Source organism: Archocentrus centrarchus, chromosome 16 (genome assembly GCF_007364275.1).
Source record: "Archocentrus centrarchus isolate MPI-CPG fArcCen1 chromosome 16, fArcCen1, whole genome shotgun sequence".
Taxonomy (NCBI): domain Eukaryota; kingdom Metazoa; phylum Chordata; class Actinopteri; order Cichliformes; family Cichlidae; genus Archocentrus; species Archocentrus centrarchus.
In genome coordinates this window covers 27,967,308-27,989,443 of record NC_044361.1, presented here as the reverse complement: position 1 = coordinate 27,989,443, position 22,136 = coordinate 27,967,308, and the positions used below count along the sequence as shown (strand labels likewise).

The window sequence follows — 22,136 nt, the reverse complement described above, 5'->3', positions numbered from 1 at the left end:
GTCAGTTTCTATGACAGTTACAGCGGCAACAGCAAAATTATCAGAAACAAACCACAACACAGCATGATCTCCAGAGCAACCTGCGACGCAACACAAAAACAACTCTGAACTATCTAATGTGGAGCATCACAGAGCAGCCGTGACCTTACCAGTATGGTGGTGACAATCAGGGTCTTGTTTGCCAACGTCTCCGAGACATTAATATCCAGACTAGTGGAGTTCATTGCCAGGGTGTTGTTTGAGTACCAGATTCCGATCTAATATGAAGAGAAATCGGGAGAAAAGTATTGTGAGATGAATAATGTACTGTTAAGCCGCACTGCAGCTGTTTCACTGTCGTGGCAGGTGACACACCACCAACCCCAACGCTTCATATTTTAGGACTTGGTATCAGTACTGTTAGATTCTGCATATGCTTACTGAGTTAATTGTTCCCAACAGAGCCATATATGCACTTGCAGTACTATGCGCCACTGTGAAAAAAGCTGCTGTTTACAAGCAGAGCAATGAGCTGGGACAAGATGGCAAAGAAAGACATTCATGATCAGAAGTTCCATTGTAATTTTTTTTTCCCCTTACGCACACCTTTTTTAAATTGCATAAAAACTGTTCTCATATTTCCATTTTATGGCGACTGTAAAGTCACTTAGGTACATAAGTGTGTGATTATGACCTAACCAATGTGCTGGGTGGAACAGCAGCTCACAGAGGCATTTCTTCAGGAGATATTACTGTACATCTTTCAATAGGTCAGAGAAGAGGTAATGACTCCTCAGACAGAATCACAGCTTTCCTGTGACACTCTTTATCCTACCCTGACATTTAAGAGCGGTCTTTTCTTTTTTTTTCTGTGAACCACCGCTGCCTGCCTACGCTGTGGGTGCCGCTGTGCAAAGGCGGGGAGCAGAGTTAAAATGTTTATTACCTCAAGTTAACGCTCAGCTAAGTAAAAGTCTACCTCTGTGTAGCAGGTGGCATTTTGTGTTAACACAGAAAACAGCTGGCCAAGTGCAGAGCCCAGGAAGACATTTAGAGGAGGTGAAAAAGAAATGTTTCCTCCAGCCAATGAACTGCAGCGTAATTCCTCCCTCAGTCTGGGTCTGCAGTGGTGTGTATACTTTTTTTACTAAAAGCAGGTGGAATGCACTTTGATTTCCACCTGCCCTCACCTTTCTATCTAGCTTACTGGTGCATTTTGGTGCATTATTGTCACAATAATGCACCAAAATGGTCCTGAGCACCTCGTTTGCTGCTGGGCCTGCCAACATTTTGGGAACACATATTGTTCAACTACCCTTAACTAATCTGTTGTGGCTCATGCTTGACTAGTTCAAAAGATCAAATGGTTAAATTATCTGGAAGCATCTGCTCCAGGAAAGTGAATGAAAATGACTTTTCTAAAGAACAAAAATATAAAAGCAACAAAACTTAATTTTAAAAAGTTATTATTCTTCTTACAAATTAAGAAATAAAACACGACTGCTCAATTAAAGTGTCAAGTAAACACATTGTTTTTCCTGCTAGAGCTGCTGTGTGGCATACACAATGCTGAGTATTGGCTCTTCTATAAGTATATCTACACGCTGCCATTCAACAAAATTTACAGAGGATTAATTTGATTGTCCCCGTATACTGGCTTTAACTATATCTTCATATGCTGATTAGGGCGTGTTCCCGATTGGCGCCTGCACTTGTTTCTGTGATTTAGCGTGACCAGCTCGCCACTTTGAGTATGTCTCTGCTCGAGAGGTTAGTAGTACTTTGTAGTAGCAGCATTGTTTTGCACATGCTGCTTGTCAGTCTTTCCATTTTTTTTGAAGTTTTGTAACCTGTTGCTGCACCCAGGAGACTGCACGAGTGGTTAGCCTGTTTTGTTTGACATTCCTTCTACCACAATTAAGGAAATTTCTTTAGAAAAACTGTGCTGCACTTTTGGTTTGGTTAGAGTAGGGAAGGGAAGGGAGCACAGAATTAATTTTTTTCTTTAATTTAATAAGACAAGTTAGGTACATTTTGACACTTCTGTTAAGAGTGTGCTTTTTGTTTTAATGGTTTTAATTGAGTGTTCCCTGAGCTCTCCACATGAGCTGTGCTTTATTTGCATTCACTGTGAAAACTTTGCTCATTAAAATTGCTAACTTTGGTTTTACTTCTGTCCAATATGACCGTACTGTGAAGATACAATTCTGTTGAAAGGGAATGGGTGATGATATTGATTTATGGCCCGGCCTTTAATGCACTCAAACCTCTCTGATTGTTAGACAGGGGCCTACACCTCAGATCCTGGACATTTATATCAAATAAATATGAGCACAAGATTTTCAAGGAATCATCACTCATCACATTAGGTCTACTGCGAGCTCCGATTGAGCTCAGAGTTCAATTAAAGACAGAGTCTAAATCCAATACAGATTAAAACTACCGTATTTTTCGGACTATACGTCGCTCCGGAGTATAGGTCGCACCAGCCAAAAAATGCATAATAAAGAAGAAAAAAACATATATAGGTCGCACTGGACTATAAGAAATTCCATCTTGAACGGCAATTTAAAATAATAATGGATTAAAGAACAGGACGAACACGGTTACACCTACGTTATGCTAACGTAGCACATTCAGCTACATGACGCACAACGAACACGTGTTCGGTATTGTAACGTTGTAAACACACTTCCAAAGTCGGCGATATTCACAACAAAGGTCGTCTTTATTAACAGAAAAACGGCTGCTGTAGGCCACAGCCACGCCAACCACAACTACAACAGCGGAACAGCAACACACACACAGGCAAGCTCTCGGTCTTTTTCTCTCTCTCCATGCTGCCTTCACGAACCTCCCGAACAGTCCGAAATCCCACAACATCAACACGCTCTCTAACTAAGAGAATCGCTACAGTATGTTAACGTAACATTAAGTTATTCAGATAACCATAGCATAAAGAACATACTAACAAGTTAACCAAACCATCAATCCATTGAATTCTTTATCCTCGGTGTCACTTCTAAACAATTCCGTACACTCCGTAGACGAAGCGCCGCTTCCTCTTCTGTGTCGCGTTAGTCAGACTCGTCGTCAGCTGCAGTTCCAATTATTCCAGCCTTTCTGAATCCCAACAGGATGGTTTGGTTGTCACTGAAGCCCATGTTTTCTTGATCCATCCAATGACTTCCAGGAAAGTTGGGTGGCGCATTCTCCCAGTTGCCGTTAAGCTGTGCTCTCCATCCATCATCCACTGCGCCCACAGGTTACGCAAGACTGCCTTAAAGCTGCAGTTCACGGAGATGTCAAGTGGCTGGAGTATTTTGGTTCATGTGTTATAAATGTCACATATACGTCGCTCCGGAGTATAGGTCGCACCCCCAGCCAAACTATGAAAAAAAGTGCGACTTATACTCCGGAAAATACGGTAAGCCTAAAGCAAATCCAGTTCTTTACACACATCTGTCTACATGTATGCTGTTGCTGTGAGCTTAAGGCAAATACCAACCACTGATTTTTACAAACAATTTCAAATTATTGTTTGTAGCCAACAGAAGAAAATAAATTTGTCATTTATGACAAACAGTTTCTATGTTTTTAGAGTGGAAAACACATAATCTAGGAGCAGCTGAGAAAGAAACTACAGAAAAAAATCTCTCAGGCTTTAACAGTCCATGTTTGCAATCACAGATAGGAAATGCAGACTTAACTTCAGGTAAAACTACTACAGTAGAAGGCTTGCAAAAGTATTCATACCCCTTGAACTTTTCCATATTTTGCCACATTACAACCACAAACATAAATATATTTCACTGGAATTTAAAGTGAAAGACCAACACAAAGTGGTATACAATTGTGAAGTGGAAAGAAAATTATACATGATTCAAAACATTTTTTACAAATAAAAAACTGAAAAGTGCCGTGTGCAAAAGTATTCAGCCCCCTTTTCTCTGAGTGCAACCAATTGCATTCAGAAGTTGCCTGATGACTGCTAATGACTAAAAAGAGTCCACCTGTGTGTAATCTAATCTCAGTACAAATACAGCTGCTCCGTGACGGCCTCAGAGGTTGGTTAAGAGAATATTGGGGAGTAAACAGCATCATGAAGTCCAAAGAACACAGCAGACAGGTCAGGAATAAGGTTGTGGAGAAGTTTAAAGCAGGATTAGGCTATAAAAAGATTTCCCAAGCTTTGAACATCTCACGGAGCACTGTTCAATCCATTATCTGGAAATGGAAAGAGTATGGCACAACTGTAAACCTACCAAGACAAGGCCGTCCACCTAAACTTACAGGCCGAACAAGGAGAGCACTGATCAGAGATGCAGCCAAGAGGCCCGTGGTGACTCTGGACGAAATGCAGAGATCCACAGCTCAGGTGGGGGAATCTGTCCACAGGACAACTATTAGTTGTGCACTGCACAAATATGGTCTTTATGGAAGAGTGGCAAGAAGAAAGACATTGTTCAAAGAAAACCATAAAAAGTCCCATTTGCAGTTTGTCAGAAGCCATGTTGGAGACACAGCAAACATGTGGAACAAGGTGCTTTGGTCAGATGAGACCAAAATTGAACTTTTTGTCCAAAATGCAAAATGCTATGTGTGGCGGAGAATTAACACCGCACATCACTCTGAACACACCATCCCCACTGTCAAATATGGTGGTGGCAGCATCGTGCTCTGGGGCTGCTTCTCTTCAGCAGGGACAGGGAAGTTGGTCAGAGTTGATGGGAAGATGGATGGAGCCAAATACAGGGCAATCTTGGAGGAAAACCTGTTGGAGTCTGCAAAAGACTTGAGACTGGGGCAGAGGTTCACCTTCCAGCAGGACGACCCTAAACATAAAGCCAGGGCTACAATGGAATGGTTTCAAACCAAACATATTCATGTGTTAGAATGGCCCAGTCAAAGTCCAGACCTAAACCCAATCCAGAATTTGTGGCAAGATCTGAAAACTGCTGTTCACAAACGCTCTCCATCTAACCTGACTGAGCTTGAGCTGTTTTGCAAAGAAGAATGGGCAAAAATTTCAGTCACTAGATGTGCAAAGCTGGTGGAGACATAACCTAAAAGACTTGCAGCTGTAATTGCAGCAAAAGGTGGTTCCACAAAGTATTGACTTTTGCACACCGCACTTTTCAGTTTTTTATTTGTAAAAAATGTTTTGAATCATGTATAATTTTCTTTCCACTTCACAATTGTATACCACTTTGTGTTGGTCTTTCACATTAAATTCCAGTGAAATATATTTATGTTTGAGGTTGTAATGTGACAAAATATGGAAAAGTTAAAGGGGTATGAATATTTTTGCAAGCCACTGTATTATTCATATTTAGAGTTAAAACCTAAAAACTGCATCTGATAGCAGGTTAAAAAAATATATATATCACAAAGTAAAGATATGGTTACTATCAGGGGGAGTGATGAAGCTGACCTCTGTGTTAAACGCCGCTGCTGGCTTTGCGAAATCAGGCAGGTGACCTGTAACTAACCCGAAACCTGAGGGCAATGTGACCTGCCTGCTGCATGATAACAGGTGACTTCTGACCTCTTTGTGGCCTCCTCTGTGTTTCTCCAGGATCCGCAGGGTGTAGTTGGTCCTCTGACCTTTGCTGTTGAACTCCACTCGCCCTGTCAGACCATCGTACTCCACCTGGCAGGCAGAGAGTGAAGTGAGGAAGTATGACAGAAGCATGGAAAAGAGAAGGAAAGGTAAGAAACAAGGAGAATGGAGAACACAGAAAGAATGAAAAGATGTGGAGAAATAAATTAAACCAGCATTCTGAATAAAAACAAACATCCTTCTTCTCACTATCCATCATGATTGTACAGATACTATCACCAGTGATTAGGAGGAAAGAGAGGGAAAAAGACTAAGACAGGCAGAGAAAGCATTTGAGGCTGGACTAGACAAGGATGATCAGGTTTGGATCAACTAGGAGAAACTGACTGACGAGAGGCTCAGACAGAGCAGCAGAGAGGGTCAAGAGCTCTCTAATAAGACTCAGACCTGCACCTCACAGCTCCGCTTCAAAAGCCAGGTGCTGGCACAGTAAGCGAGAACTATGATGAATGGTGCAGCGCTGAAGATGGAGCACGCCATGATGTTGACTAACAAAGACAGATGTCGGGCCGGTGGGGCGGGGGCAGTGAGAGATGGGACCCGGGCTGCCTTGACAACAGGTCGTCGATGAGAGAAACGGACGACCAGAGATGGGAGATGACAAAGAACAGCAAAACACAAGAGGTTACATGAAACATGAGATGAGGATGATACACATTTAAGTTGTAGTGTTCTCATTTAGCAATATTTCAGTTAAAAGAAAACAACTCAAACGCAGTGATTATTTGTCTTTTCTTAACATTTGCTGTGTTAGGAGCCTTGCTTTTCTCTGATCACTATGAATAAGATGGCATAATGTTTTTGTGTATGTGTGTCATCACGGCAAAATGTGATCTGACACCTGTTGCAGGAGGAACTACTTTGGCACATCTATATTACTGTATGCCTGTTTGGAGACATGAATTGGATGTCTACAGACTTTTTTTTTTTCTTTACAATGACAACGTTAGTCAGGAACATTTACACGTGTGACAATGGCATATTGTTTTTGTCATTTTGCCTCTGTACACCAGCACAGGGGATTTTAAATCAAACACTCAATATGTGATGGACTCTCAGCTTTAATTCAAGGGGTTTAACAAATGCATTGCAATGACTGTTTAGGAATTAAAGCCATTTTTATACACCGTTACCCATTTTCAGAGGCTCAAAAGCAAATAAATGACAAGCAGTTTCATGGCCAGGTAGGCGTATTCCTTCATTATTCCATGACAACTTAAACACATAAAATATCTGGAGTTGATTCCAAGTGTTGAACTTGCATTTAGTAGCTGTTTACTGGAACTCTCAATATGAGCTCCAAAGAGATGTCAATGTAAGTCATCGCTGAGCTGAAAAAAACAACATGAACCTATCAGAGAGAGAGCAGCAACTGTAGGAGCGGCTAAATCAACAATCTGGTCCATTCTTAAAAAGAAAGAATGCACTGGCCAACTCAGCAACTCCCAAAGACCTGAAAGACCACAGAAGACAGCTAAAGTGGATGATCACATAATTATTTCCTTGGTTTAGGAAAGCAGCTTCATCTAACCAATTAAGAACACTCTCAATACAATATAATTCAATACAATACAATACAATACAATACAATACAATACAATACAAGGATCTTTATTATCCCCTAAGGGCAATTTGTTCCACAGCCAGTAATAAAACATAAAACAAACATGCATAAGAGGACAACATACCTATAATCACAACAAATCATTTAAGAACCGAATAGCTGCAGTCTCTTGGCCATTCTCGAGAAGGTAGGTATGTCATTATCAAAGTCTACAATCAAAATAAGCCTTCATGAATGCTAATACAGAGGATTTACAACAAGATGCAGACTACTGGGTACAGTCAAAGGCAGGAAAGCCCGATTAGACTTTGCCAGAAAACATCTAAAAGAGCCTGCACCGATCTGGAACGCATTCTTTGGACAGATGAAACAAGATGAACTTGTGCCAGAATGATGGGAAGAGAAAAGGATGGAGAAGGAGAGAGCTCATGATCTGAAGCATGCCACATCTGTGGTATGGGCATGCATGACTGCCAGTGGAACCGGGTCACTGGTGTTTATTGATGATGTGACTGCTGATAGAAGTAGCAGGATGAATCATGACGTGTACTCAGCCAAATGCTGCAAAACTGATCAGACAGCAGCTTCACAGTGAAAATGGATAATGACCCAAAGCAAACAGGAAAAGCAACCCATGAGTTTCTCAAAGCAGAGAAAGGGGGTTTTCTTCAATGGCCAAGTCACCTGATCTCAACACAACAGAGCATGCTTTTCAGTTACTGAAGACAAAACTGAATGCAGAAAGACCCACAAAAAAAGCACCAACTGATGGTGGCTCCATTAAAGGCCTGGCAGAGCATTGCAAGAGAGCAAAGACATCATTTGGTGTTGTCTGTGGCTGCAGAGGATTTTCATCCAAGTATGAAAAACAACCCTTTTATTTTAAACTTTTATTTTGATCCATTTACTTTTAACCCTCTGAAAATGGAAGACAATGTATAAAAATGTCTGTAATTCTTAAACAATTAACGCAATACTTTTGTATATTATTGTTTTTCCCTTGGGAATGTATCTTGCAGGAAACACCACAGAGATGGTTTTGAATCCTCTGGCAGGTGTTTTTCTGCCCTACATTGTAACCTAGATGCAGCCACAAAATGTGACAGGAGTTTGAGATTAAAAAAAATAAATAAATAAATGAAGCAGAGTTTGAAAATAGGTGTAGTCCAAATCATGAGAAGTACTTGCAGGCTGGAGCATTAACATGTTGATGGGAATGGCAGATGGCCACAAAATGATCTCTAGTTTTAGTTAACCAACATTCCCAAACATGAAGAGTCAATTTAATTTCACAAAAAGAAAATCTTCAAAATTTAATGGCTGGAAACAGCTCATATTTGGTCCTTCAAGTAATTAACTGACTATAAAAATGAGAGCAGGTTTATTTCCACCGATTCAATATTTCAAGTACTGTAATTGTTTCAGCTCTAATTTGAAGACGTCACCTGAGGCTTTGCAGAATAGTAATTTTAAAACAGTATTTTCTGTGTTTTCTCAAGTTTAATCAATTCTGAAAATTATTGTTAGTTGCAGCCCCATTTACCTTATTAATATCACAGGAGTACAAGGATGTTGATACAAGTGTGAATGTAAATAAAGATTAAACTGAGGTCCTATGTCAAATATTTTATATATATATAGTTTCTTATTATGTATATGTGTGCATGTTCATATATATGAGCTTTCACATCAGTAGGTGATTATCCAACATACTGCACATATGCAGATTTACGTAGGGTTTACCATGCGCAGATAGTTCATAAGACTGGTCCCGTGTTGCCAGATCTGAGGTGAGGTGCAGCTGAGTGGCTTCACTCCAATTTCCTGACTGCGGTTCAATTCCCTCACCGCCCCCACCACCACGTGCACCGCATCAAACATCAGCGCTGACGAAAGCTGTGGAAGGTGGAGAGGACACAAGAGGTATAAGGGGGGGCAGAAAGGGCGAGATGGATAGAAACAAGGTGAAGAGAGAGACAAAGAGTCAGCAGGAAAGAGAGGTGCACAAATGATTGAGAGGTTAACAAGGATGGAGGGAAGGAGAGAGAAGAAGGGAAAATAAGAGTAGAGAAAAGATGTAGAGGTACGAGTGAACCAATAGGGAGGAAACAAAGATGGATACATCAATACCCATTAAATACAAGCAAAAGACTAGCTGGAGTTGTTTAAGTGCTCCATGAATCAGTGTGAGGAATAAAGTAGCTTAATGGTGTGTGGCATATAAACAAAGCTTTAAAATTTAGCTCTAATAGTGCGCACGCATGAGTACTCATGGGCTCAAGACACTGACCGCAGGGCCCGGATACGTCAGGTCACAGCCCTCCCTCCAAGACAGGTTGAGGCTCCGGATGAACTCCAAGTAGAAAGGATGGGTGGTGTTAAACATGGAGAAGCCGACAATGTTGGACTGCTCATCGACTATGTCATCCAGTCTCAGTAGGGGGAAGTCCTACAGAGGAGGAGGAAGAGAAGGAGGAGGTGTGGGGAGGGTGAGAGAAAATAGAAAATTCAGGTTTGTGACAGGGCGATGTTGACAGGCTATCAAATCTTAGCACAGAAGAAAAATACAGTGCAAAGAAGAGGACGATAAAGGGAAAAAAAAGAAGACGCTACAGGGAGTGACAACATCTAATCTCTGATGGAGAGCTTGAAGAAAGGGGAAACTGTGATACAAGGAAAATGGAGGTTAATAGAATCGAGTTTTTTCTAAGTAATATGCATACTTTCATCTAAAGCACAGGACCACATCCCGCACAGAGGGCAGAGAGGGAAGTGAAAAAAGAAAAATCAGATGCACGGCATAAAATGACACATTTATTCAAATGCTTGAAAAGGAGGGGAGCATATCAAGGAGAAAGATGAAAACACCAGAAGTGCAAGGAAGGTGGCGGGTGGCAAAAGAAAAAGGGCACATCACATCTGTCATCACCTTCACCTCAGACCCCCTTTTTTCTTATTTTCCCCCCTCACCATCCTCATCTGCACAGCCACATCTTCATACAGTATGTTAGTTTCTCAACTGTCTCCCTCTCTCCTTTCTTCTTTCCATCTCTCATCTCCTCTCCCTTTTTTCTCACCTCTCTGTACTTCCCCTATTGAGTACTCTCTTCCTCTTAGCACCTTTGCTGGCTCATAAAGGGACAGAAGAGGAGGAAAAGCAGGAGAGAGGAACGAGTGAAAATGAAGGAAGAGAGGACAGAAGAGGGGAAGGGGAACAATTGGCGCACTCTTACCATTGTGGTGAGGATGTACTTATAAAATGCTGATGTCATCCCTAGCTCTGATGCCTGCAAGACAAAAAGAGAGCGAGAATAAGATAAAAAAAAATAAAATAAAGAAGAGGCAGAATGCGGAAAGGCAGAATTAGGGAGGATATAGGCAGATTGATAAAGCCAAAGAGGGGGCAAAAGCGGAGAGTTATTGGATACTCAGAGAGCAAAGGAAGCAGCTGAGGGACAAAAAGGGATAAAATGGGAGGGAGAAAAGAGGGGAGGCAGAGAGAGCATACGTTAATCACAGTTTTACATCATCAGGCTAACACTAGGACATTTTGCTGAGGGCGAACAACGGCTCAAATGTGCCCAGTAAAAACATCCCATACGCATTCAAACCATGACTCACTGCGCTGGCTATCGGCATTACAGGCCGTACCATGAATCAGAACAAGGCTGGGTAACATCTGCACCACATCCCAGCAAAAGATGTTCTTTTGTCAAATACTTTCATAAGAGTGTAAGTGATTGCTGCTGGCAGACATGCATAAATATTGTTCCCGATGCAGCTCTGGAGGGCAGAGAAGGTAAAAATAGATGTTAATTCAGTAACAACAACAAATGTGTAGCCCCTGGATCTCAGAGTGAATTGTTTAATTATTTTACAGATGGTGAGCTCCTCATGCCCCTCATGTGGGTACATAAAAGAGATATACGTAAACCCCCTTAAGACATACGTACTGCTTGCACTGTATCCAAGAGCAGCTTCGACTCCTGAAAATGTGTAGGTGGCTCTGAAGAACATTTTGACATTTGAGAACTCACCTTCTTGAGGATGAGATAGGAGACAGAGGCATTGGCGTCAATGATGATCGTGGCCACTTTGTCGTCTCGGATCTCCTTCAGCAGCGGCGTAGGGTCCAGGTTGTCATCTAGCATCCTGACTGACAGGGTCTCCCGAGAGATGAGAAAGCGGCGGACCAGTTCCTCCAATCTCAGCAGGCCTGAGGGAGAGTAAAAACAGGGACAAGCCGTGTATCAGGGTCTGTATCAGTAGTTACAATTCATCTTTCCAAAACGTAAGCAATGCAGGACGTGTGAAAATCTGATTTATTATGGAATGGTCTTATATTTGTGTCACTTTGCAAATCATGATTGATGTTTTGTCTAAATCCTCAGGAAATGAAACATCATTTAATATGAAGTCGGCTGTGTGTTCCCATTAACCGTATCTCTCACTAGGACTTATTTTTTATGTATTATAATTTCCTCAAAGAATATTTTTGTTATCAGCTCTGCCTGTTTGTTTGTTTGCCTCTTAGTTAACAACCTACTTGACATACAGCATTTTAGAGAAATATTGATAAGAATTAGGCAGAAAACAAGTGATTTGTTTTCGACGCTGATAAGTACCACTGTGTACTCGTAACACCTCAGCTGTGATTCAAAGGTTACATTTATTTTCCAATAAATCTTTGACTCCAGATGAATCTTTCAGCTCAGGGTACATCTATTTACACCTAGAGATATTCGCCACAATTGTTATGCAGCGGTTATTACGTCAATCCAGACGTGCATGAAAGATGCAGATATGCATTTGTTTGATTTAAACAAGGGCATATGTGATAACTGATATTTTTTTACCTCTAACTTCACTATGTGTAGTTAGATTTAATATTTACAGTGATGTGATGTCTTTGCTTCCAAGAAGCCAGACTTTCCTGTAACCTTTGAAAGTGGTCTTGAACAACAGTTCTTGAGGCTTTCTGAAGGACTTTCAAAGCTTTTCTTTGGACATTGGCAACTTTTTCACTCGTTTTCAGTCCAGTCCTTGTACCTGACCATTTTCAGAGGAATGTTCAGTTTCAGACTGACCTACGAATCATTCAAGCATTAAAAAAAGAAAATTAATTCAAGGGTGTTGACATAGCAAATAATAAATTTTCAATTGTAAATTGAAATATTTGGCTTACATTGTCATCAATATACTCTTCTAAAAAAAATAAATAAATAAAGGAACACTTTTTAATCAGAGTAAAGCATCAAGTCAGTTAACCTTCTGGGATATTGATCTGGTCAGTTAAGTAGCAGAGGAGGTTGTTAATCAGCTCCAGCGGCTTTGGTGTTCATGAAATTAACAACAGGTACACTAGAGGGGCAACAACGAGACAATCCCCAAAACAGGAATGGTTTTACAGGTGGAGGTTGCTGACATTTTTTTTCCCTTCTCATCTTTTCACTAGTTTTGCATTTGGCTAGGGTCAGTCTCACTACTGGTACCTGGATCCTACAGAGTCTGCACAGATAGTCCAAGTCCATATCAATACGTGCCATTGCCAGAAGGTTTACTGTGTCTCCCAGCACAGTCTCAAGAGAGTGGAGGAGATTCCAGGAGACAGGCAGTTACTCTAGGAGAGCTGGACAGGGCCGTAGAAGGTCCTTAACCATCAGCAGGACCGGTATCTGTTCCTCTGTGCAAGGAGGAACAGGATGAGCACTGCCAGAGCTACAACATGACCTCCAGCAGGCCACTGGTGTGAATGTCTCTGACCAAACACTCAGACACAGACTTCATGAGGGTGGCCTGAGGGCCCAATGTCCTCTAGAGGGTCCTGTGCTCACTGCCCAGCATGATGGTCTGGGAAGACATATCCATGGAGGGACGCACAGGCTAGGCAACGGTACTCTTAAAGCCATTGGGTATCAGGATGAAATCCTTGGATCCACCGTCCGACCCTGCGCTGGTGCAGTGGGTCCTGGGTTCCTCCTGGTGCACTACAATGCCTGGCCTCATATGGCGAGAGTATGCAGGCAGTTCCTGCAGGATGAAGGAAATTGATACCATTGACTGGCCCCCACGCTTGCCTGACCTAAATCCAATAGAAAACCTCTGGGACATTATGTTTCAGTCCATCCGATGGCACCAGGTGGCACCTCAGACTGTCCAAGATCTCAGTGATGCCTTGGTCCAGATCTGGGAGGAGATCCCCCAGCACACCACCTCATTAGGACAATGCCCCAACAAAAACAGGTATGTGGGGCCCATACAAACTACTGAGTACCATTCTGAGTTGCTGCAGTTAAATTTTGGCAAAATGCTCTAGCCTGCCACATCATTTATTCACTTTAATTTTCGGGATGTCTTTGAATTCAGTCCTCAGTAGGTTGCTAATTTTCATTTCCAGCAAACATCCTTTCATTCCTAACACATTACCCAGTCCATATCAGTAAAGATATCCAGCATGGTTTTTTGCCCATTGAGATCTGATGTGTTTTCAAAGTGTTCCTTTAATTTTTTTGAGCAGTGTATATGGAAGATGTCAGAAGAGAAGTGCAACAGTGAGTGTCTACAGCCATCTGTAAAACACAGTAGAGGCTCTGTCATGGTTTGGGGCTGCATTTCAGCCAGAGGTGTTGAGGATGGAATTATGAAAGCAGAAAAGTATCATCAGCTTTCAATTCACCGTGCAATACTATTCAGCAAGTGTCTGATTGGCAATTATTTTCCAGCATGGCAATGATCCCAAACACACTACCAATGGAGTAAAAGCATATCTGGCTACAAAAAGAACGTATGTTTATGTGCAACATGTGTATGTATACATATGTTTTAGTAAATCTCTGCACCTATTTCCCATTTTCCTAGCAAAATACAGTAATGAGACTTTTGCACACTACTGTATGTTTTTCCTTTATGTTTTAACAAAACTGCTAAACAAAATTGGCTAATACAATGAATGAATGGACGCATGCTGTAACATTTAAATGTACCATAGTATTGCAACCAGAAAACAAGTGCATACATCTGTAGGGGGTACTGCAAAACCTGAAGCCATTTGAGCAGTCAGTGTTCTACAGCAGCAGGACATAACTCATACGCATACACACACACACAAAACTCGGTTCTTGTGAGTCTGGCTCAATAGAAATTTATATTTGTTCAAAGCCCTAATATTCCCAGGCAGGTTTTAGGTTAGCTTCCAAAATTGATGGATGCTATCAACCAATCAACATGACAAATTTCTGAACATTTTATTAATAGAATAATAAATTCAGAAGGTTGTGCTGCCTCGGCAGAGTTATGTGCTCTTTGAGTGCTTTGTAATGCACTTTGCCTGCGTTGTCTCATCCTTCAGTTAATGCTTTTCGGGTCTCTGAGTAATGCACAGCATGTACTATGAGTAAAACAGGATGTGCTCAAAAACTGAAAACCTTAAACTCAAATAACAAAACTGGACATGCAATGTTTGTGAAAACCTCTGGCGAAAGCAGAAAGACTGAAATAAAGTACTTAAAGTACTTCAAGCAAATTCCTCTTGAATATGAGTACAACCAACGGCAGTCAGGACTCACTTGAAAACATGTGGAATAAGTCTTTACTAGAAAGTCAACTCTGATGCTTCCTAATTGTAATTCCATAGTAAAGCACCCCTAGCTATGCAAATAAATGGTGGGGCAGGCATCTGGGGGATGAAGGGGGAAGGGAAGAGAAAGAAGCAGAGGAGGGAAGAGGTAGCACACAGAGCCCTTCAGCAGGAGAAAGCCTCTGTAAGCAGTGGGGTAATCACTGAACCAGGCCAAAACTTTAATTAGTTTGAGGAAGGAGGGGAGAAGGAAAAAAAAAAAATCAATGCACTTTACAGCTTCCTCTACTCCACTTCTTCACTTTCCCTCGTTCACATATTCTCTCTCACACAGAGGAGCTCTAACCTCTCTATCTCTCCTGTCTTAGCCCTGTGCTCTAGTTACCCCTCTCTGTCTTTATCCATCTTGCTCCAACACTGTCACCGTCTCCTCCTCCTCCTCCTTGTGCTCAGTCTCTCCCTCTCCCTGTCCTTAACCTCATCCATCTCATGAAAACTGCATAATGGAATTAGGCTCAGATAGCAAGTACTGACCCAGGCACAGCGAGAGAAGGATTCATCGGAAATGACCCAAAATCTCTGACTCATTTAACAGAATATCTAGCTAAAGACAGATAAATTAGATTAAAGCCATTAGCGCGCTGTTGCAAAAATGACCGGATTCTAAATGCACTCCTTATTTAGGATGCATCTAAGGTGGGTGTCAATGAAATGTCTGACTTCACGAATTACTTACTTGGCTGGAGAAAAAAAAGAAAAATAAGATGGAACTCACTCTACACTGGTGTAAACATGATGAATAAAACAAGTGTGCTGGTGGTAAACATTGTCTGATGTTCAACCTCTGCAGCACCATAGCAGAGCCGCACACATGAGCACACACCGACATTCATACAAGTAACCCAAAGCCCACTGCCTCATGTGCAGACATACAATAAAAACACACACACACACACACTCCTGCAGTCACGCACATGTACAGACAAAGTGAACCAAGCACTCAGAAAAATGACATCAAACACACACAAACAGTGCCACACACACACCCACACAGTTGTTCAGAGTGTGGAACAAGCCTGTTGAGTGGCAGTTAGCACCTATTCGGCAGCCATGGCAACCAGCTCCACAGCGATAGATAGCACAGCCAAGTGGGTCAGAGTCTGTGAGTGCGATAACCTTGTAAAGATCACCTTCAAGCCAAATATATTACACAAAAATGCAGCCCTCAGTTTCTCCACTAGTAAAAGCTGTTCATTTTGACCCAGACGTTAACTATCGGGCTATCTGCTGCCTCTAATTATAATGAGAGAAAAAGCGAAGAGTAAAAGATGAGGCTCTTATCTATCCATTCAACAGATGATCAAAACTGAAAAAGGTGTCTGATGCCATTTCAAAGCTCTCTTGGTTCAATGAAATGACAAGTCCACAAGGAATTCAGCTTACATTCAAGAAACCAGGGGAAGGCTGGCTAACTGCTGGAAAGATAATGAAAGTATCTCAGTGATTGAATCAGTTTTTCATAATGTCACAGCTTTTTGTTTGTCAAAATCTACCCTTTTAACACTGCCAAGGGATGCGTTCAGACTTCAGTGGTCCCACTAATTCTTTATGTAAGTGCCCTTCTGTTCTTGGATGGATTTGCTTGGCTGGTGTGAGGAGTCAAAAGCTGCAAAACAAAATATCCCAACTCAGTTTTGCTGAGAAGTGCACAAAAAGTTCAGTAATCATTCGGTGGAAAAAACAGGATTTGTACAGTGTACAATATTCTGTCATGTATTTAATAGCAGTGGAATGATTCGGTTTATACACTGATTTTTGAGCCACAGTTTTGCATCATATCCATAGACTGCTTATAACAGAAGGACAGAGATACAGTAACAGCAACCACTGGTTAGTGAACTCACACTGTGAAGCCTCAAACTGAGCATTTGGCTCTCATCATCTTGGTGTTTTGAAACCAGACATGACAAGCGAGGGGTGGACCTCTCATGCAGCAGTGACGTCTCACTCACAATGTAAGCACGCCCTAAAGCTTTTCTTGATTCATCCTCCAATTTGACTCTAATGAAGACCATAATTTATAAACTGATCACTGTGAGATTTGAAACTGGTGAATGAGCTCAATGACTTGTACCAATTTGGGCTCCTTTTTGCCTTCACAACCACCTTGATTCTTCATGGCACAGATTCAACAAGGTAATGGAAACATTCCTCAGAGATTTTGGTCCATATTGACAAGATGGCATAACACAGTTGCTGCAGACTTGTTGGCTGCACACCCCTGATGCCAATCTCCCATTCCATCACATCCCAAAGGTGCTCTATTGGACTGAGATCTGATTTGAATACAGTTAACTCATTATTATGTTCAAGAAACCAGTTTGAGATCATTTGAACTTTGTGGTGTGTTATCCTGCTGGAAGAAACCATCAGAACATGGGTACACTGGTCATAAAGGGATGGACATGGTCAGCAACAATACTCAGGTAGGCTGTGGTATTTAAACAATGCACAACTGGTAATAAAGGGCGACACCTATCCAACCTTCTGTTGTCCGATTTTGGCGAGCCCGTGCGAATTATAGCCTCGGTTTCCTGCTCTTACCTGACAAGAGCAGCACTCGGTGTGGTCTTCTACTGCCGTAGCTTCAAGGTTTCACGTGTTGTGCATTCACAGATGCTCTTCTGCATACCTTGGTGTAACGAGTGATTATTTCAGTTACTGTTGGCTTCCTATCAGCTTGAAGCAGTCTGGCCATTCTCCTCTGACCTCTGACATTAACAAAGCATTTTCACCCAGAGAACTGCCACTCACTTGATATTTTCTCTTTTTAATACCTTTATTTGTACATCCTAGAGATGGTTGTGTGGGAAAATAGTTTCTGAAATACTCGGACCACATCCAAAGTCACTTAAATCACCTTTCTTCCCCATTCTGATGTTCAGTTTGAACTTCATTTTAACCATCTCTATATGCCTAAATGCACCGAGTTGCTGCCATGTGATTGGCTGATTAGATATTTGCATTAACCATCAATTAACAGGTGTACTTAATAAGGTACCTGTTGAGTGTACAATATATAGTTCATATCCAGTGGAGAGGGGGGGCACAAGCCTTTAGAATAAAAGAGGAAGAAATAAATGTGTTTTATCACAGGTATGGGGCAAATATTAACAAAGCATAATCTCAATATTTCAGTGAGTTTATTCTTATAATCTTTGAACATTACAGCTCTTATCAGACTACCACGCTTTAACCAGGCAGCCTCAGCATGGCTAACCAGCACAAACACATAAAAATACTACATTTGAGCCATTTCTCAACTGCTATTACTCATCATATATTTACACACATGCTATTTACACCACTAGGAAAATAACAGAAAGCTTGGCTAACATGCATAGTGTCCCTTCAGTTTACTATAATGATTGAGCAATTCCGCCTTTTCTCTGCCATGGCTGTCACATATTCCTCCTGAGGTGTCTCTGTCACATAATCCTTCTGTTTTGTCTGTGTTTACATTTGTGTACTGAGTTGCTGCGCTTAACTTGTTACGTCTACAGCAATGGGGAGGTTATCGCAAAAAGGGAAAATAGAAATGCAAGAGACCGTTGGGGTTTCTTTTGTTATTTTTTAACCATTACACCCTTAGCATTTAAAAAATATTTGAATCACAAAGTGTCTGAATGCTACAATACTAGTATTAATACTACAGTCATCATCCGGCCAAGCGCTTTAATTCCTTTGGCTCTGGATTGGGGAGTGCATTATAAATCAATAACGCACTCTTTCAAAATGAAAATAAATAGGGTGAGTGGCTAAGCCCTGAATCCCCTGTGATGTTAAAGCTCTCTTAGTGCCTGGCAAGTTAAATCAAATGTCCCCCCAAGTTCCTCCAATACTGGAAAGCATTTTAAATAAGAATATTTGTTATTGGTTTGGCCTAATAACCCTCTGAGGTGGATAAGAGACAGTGTGCAAGAGTGTGAGTAATAAATGGGAGGACTGCAGCATGAGCCATGTTCTGAACTCTGACAACAGACAGAACTTCATGACCAGACTGTCAAAATGAGTGTCCAGCAGCGCCAAACAGTCATATCCGCCCAAACAGTGTAACAGAGAATCTGCCAACACTCCCACAGAGACATTTGCACATACACACAAACAGTACACAAGGTAATCAAGCAGGCAGCAACACAACCGATGCATTTACACCCACCTAAATACAAACACAGCCGTGCAGTCACACATAATAAACTGTTTAACTATACAACACGCGGCATGTACTCACACTCAGCCTTGGCGCAGACCAGGCTGGCTGAGGGGTAGCTGAATGAGCGCAAGATGGCTCCTATGGCCAGGCTCAGGTCCTCGTTGCTAGGGTACAAAGTAACAGAGGCAAAGCGCAGGTACGGCAGGCGAGGAGTTTCCTCTGGTCCAATTTTTACATGAGGAATCTGATGAGAGGAGAGGAAACTAATAAGAAAGGCAAGAAAAAGCAGATTTGTGGTGATTAAGGATGATTCATTAGAGTAGCTAGAGGGTAATGAGAGCTCAGGAAGGTGGGAAGGGCAGAAAACAGTGGGACTTAAGCAAAAAAAAAAAAAAAAAAGACATATTTGAAAAGCGAAAAGAAATCAGCATGAAGAAGTGGATGATGCTTACTTATATCAGGAGAAATACAACAGGCAATTCAACATTAATCAGGTCTAAGTGAGTGGTCATAAATAGGAGCAGAAAAGCTTTCAGACGTGCACAGATATGTGTGTTTATATTCCACACTCACCTCCTTCTCCCCACATATGTGACTGACAGTAGAGCCAGAGGCGGGGCTGGAGGCGGGACCTATCACAGAGACAACGCCTTTGGGTAGAATCTGACACACTGAAACGGGGGAAAAGAAAAGAAACAGTGAATATGCAGACACACACACACACACACCTTTTCCACTGCTTTGTTTTGATGGCAGCCCTGAGTTAGCATACAGCAGGGGCTGCAGTCAGGGGGAAAAGTGTGGAAATTTAAAATGCAACCAAAAACTCAGAGGACACATTACCGTTTCAGTTTAACCACTCGTTGTATTGCTGGAGCACAATGTGCCTCATTATAATCTGATTTATTTTGAGGCAAATCCTCCAAGGACTACAACAGGGCAGCCCACGGGATGCCTGCTGCTATTATTCACTTGTTTAGGCATTCATTTTTAATGGCTTTAATGATTTTCAAGACATGTTACTCGTATTGTAGCATACCTCTGGAATCGGAACAATACTCACAGACTGGTGGTCGGATTTAACAAACAAACGCCAGCTTGCATTATAATCCTATTTGGAGGAGGACATTAGTGTGGGAGAAACAACTTTACACATTTGTGTATTACATTAACTATTCATGAAATTATGTGACTATTAACTTGGGCTCTATGCTCAGAAATGGCTCAAGTAAACACTATTTCTGCAGTACAATCAAGCATAGGTTTCACTATTTAAAAACCTCCATAGATGTCTTCACTATAGCCATATATTTAGTGCTTCATTCGTATGTCCTGGGACATATTTAAGTCCACACATAAACAGATTTATGTTTCACTGACTTTTAAACGCCATGTTTAAATCCATATTTTCTGTTGGGTTTTTTTTGTTTGTTTTGTTTTATTGTTTTCCTGTTACAGTTTTCCATCTACACTAAGTAAGTTCATGAAACAAAAAATTAAGGGAACAGGACAGACCTGAAACCCTGATCAATAGTTGTGACACATTCAAAATCCCACCCAACAAGGGCAAAAAAGCCCCAAAAAATCTAAGAATTCTTTTAAGGAGTAACTCAAAGTTTTGAGTAATATATTGATTCACTTTCTTCTGCCAGGAGGAAAACCGTTCAAAGGTAAAGAAAATTTCCACAAAAGCTTCTCTACAGCTCGCCCACTCACCTCTATAAAGGATATGAACATTCACAATCTGTATGTATGAGGTTTAGCTTTTTCATTAGCTGATTTAAATTAATCTGTATTAGGAAAAAATGACCAGAAGTCTCAAAGCAGACATCCAGATAACTAGATAGCTATCCGCTATATGAATAGCTGGAATGGCAACGATTCCCAGAGACTAAATACACAGACTAGCTTATGAGTTCCCAGATTAATCCCAGCAAGCAAGAGTGTAAAAAAAAAAAAAAAAAAAGAACTTGCTGCTTTTTGCTTGCACAGAAACCCCCCGTAATACATCAAACTGTCTTTAAAAGCTTTTTTGTTATTTAGTAAGCAGGTGTATTTTGTTGCCTTCAGAAAGCGTTTGTCTAACTGTTTCTCCAGCTGTAGTCTTTATGCTTTGCTAAGTTAAGTTTTAAATGAATTTTCTATCGGGAAAACCCACAGGAACTCCAACTCAAGGCAGAAGTTGTCGAGGCCATACATAAAAAACATAACAGAAGAGAGTAAATATGTTGTTGACAGCAAAAAAAAAAAAAAAAAACTTTTGATAATTTATACAAATTCACTTAATACCTGTGAAATTTCTTGCTATCGCTTATTTTGTACCATGAAACTTATAACCTTTAGTTGACGTGCAGATAAAGTGACCATGGTTAGTTACAAAAGAAACAACTATGAACCTGTTGTTTAAACACTCTTAACAATAAAATACACTATCTTGTTGTAGTGTCTATTTGGTGTCCACAATCTGACTTCAAAGCACAGGAACACACTGAAGTCAGGAGAACAACCTGAGAAGGGTTGTGTACATACATAACTTCCGGGAGCGTTTAAATGCAAGGTTAGCTAATCCAGGCCAGATTTAAGTTTTATATTTAGAATATGGATATATATGGGAAAGAAAGCCAAGAATTAGACATGTTTTCTAAACATTCCTACTACCTGTAACAGACATACACTATGGACAAAAGTACTGGGCCACCTACACATTACACTCATACAGGAACTGCTTGGCCATCGAAGTCCATGCAATGAAGCCCCTGGCGCACAGTTTCAGCGCTGATGTTAATGCAAGAAGAGGTTTGGAGCTCTGCGGTCATTGAGTCAGCAGAGTATTGGCGACCCCGCTCTCTAACTTTACATGGTCTGCCAGCTTGTGGTTGAGTTGCTGTGGTTCCTACACACTTCCACTTTGCAATAATCACAGATCGTGGAATTTCTAGGGGGAAGAATTTTCACAGACTGACTTGTTGCAGCAGCTGCATCCTATTACAGGACTACACTCAAATTCAGTGAGCTCTTTAGAATGACACATTCTTTAACAAATGTTTGCAAAGGTAACACTGTGGCAAAAACACCTGAATTCAACGATTAAAAGGTGTGGCCCAGTGCTTCTGTCCATATAGCATATCATAACACTGGGCATGTTATTCACTGATGGGCTAAATAAATGCCTTATTGACAG

General features: G+C 41.2%; 1 protein-coding gene across 1 annotated transcript in view; it reads right to left on the bottom strand.

Annotated features, from left to right (window-relative positions):
• Window positions 1-22,136, bottom strand: part of grik5 (glutamate receptor, ionotropic, kainate 5) — a 127,151-nt gene that overhangs the window by 24,071 nt on the left and 80,944 nt on the right. Inside the window, exons 4-11 of the mRNA XM_030749423.1 lie at window positions 19,529-19,626; window positions 19,034-19,199; window positions 11,204-11,382; window positions 10,400-10,453; window positions 9,457-9,615; window positions 8,910-9,062; window positions 5,528-5,632; window positions 150-257 (exon numbers count right to left, since the gene is read on the bottom strand). Coding sequence (XP_030605283.1) covers window positions 150-257; window positions 5,528-5,632; window positions 8,910-9,062; window positions 9,457-9,615; window positions 10,400-10,453; window positions 11,204-11,382; window positions 19,034-19,199; window positions 19,529-19,626 — 1,022 coding nt within the window. The remainder of the gene's footprint in view (window positions 1-149; window positions 258-5,527; window positions 5,633-8,909; window positions 9,063-9,456; window positions 9,616-10,399; window positions 10,454-11,203; window positions 11,383-19,033; window positions 19,200-19,528; window positions 19,627-22,136) is intronic.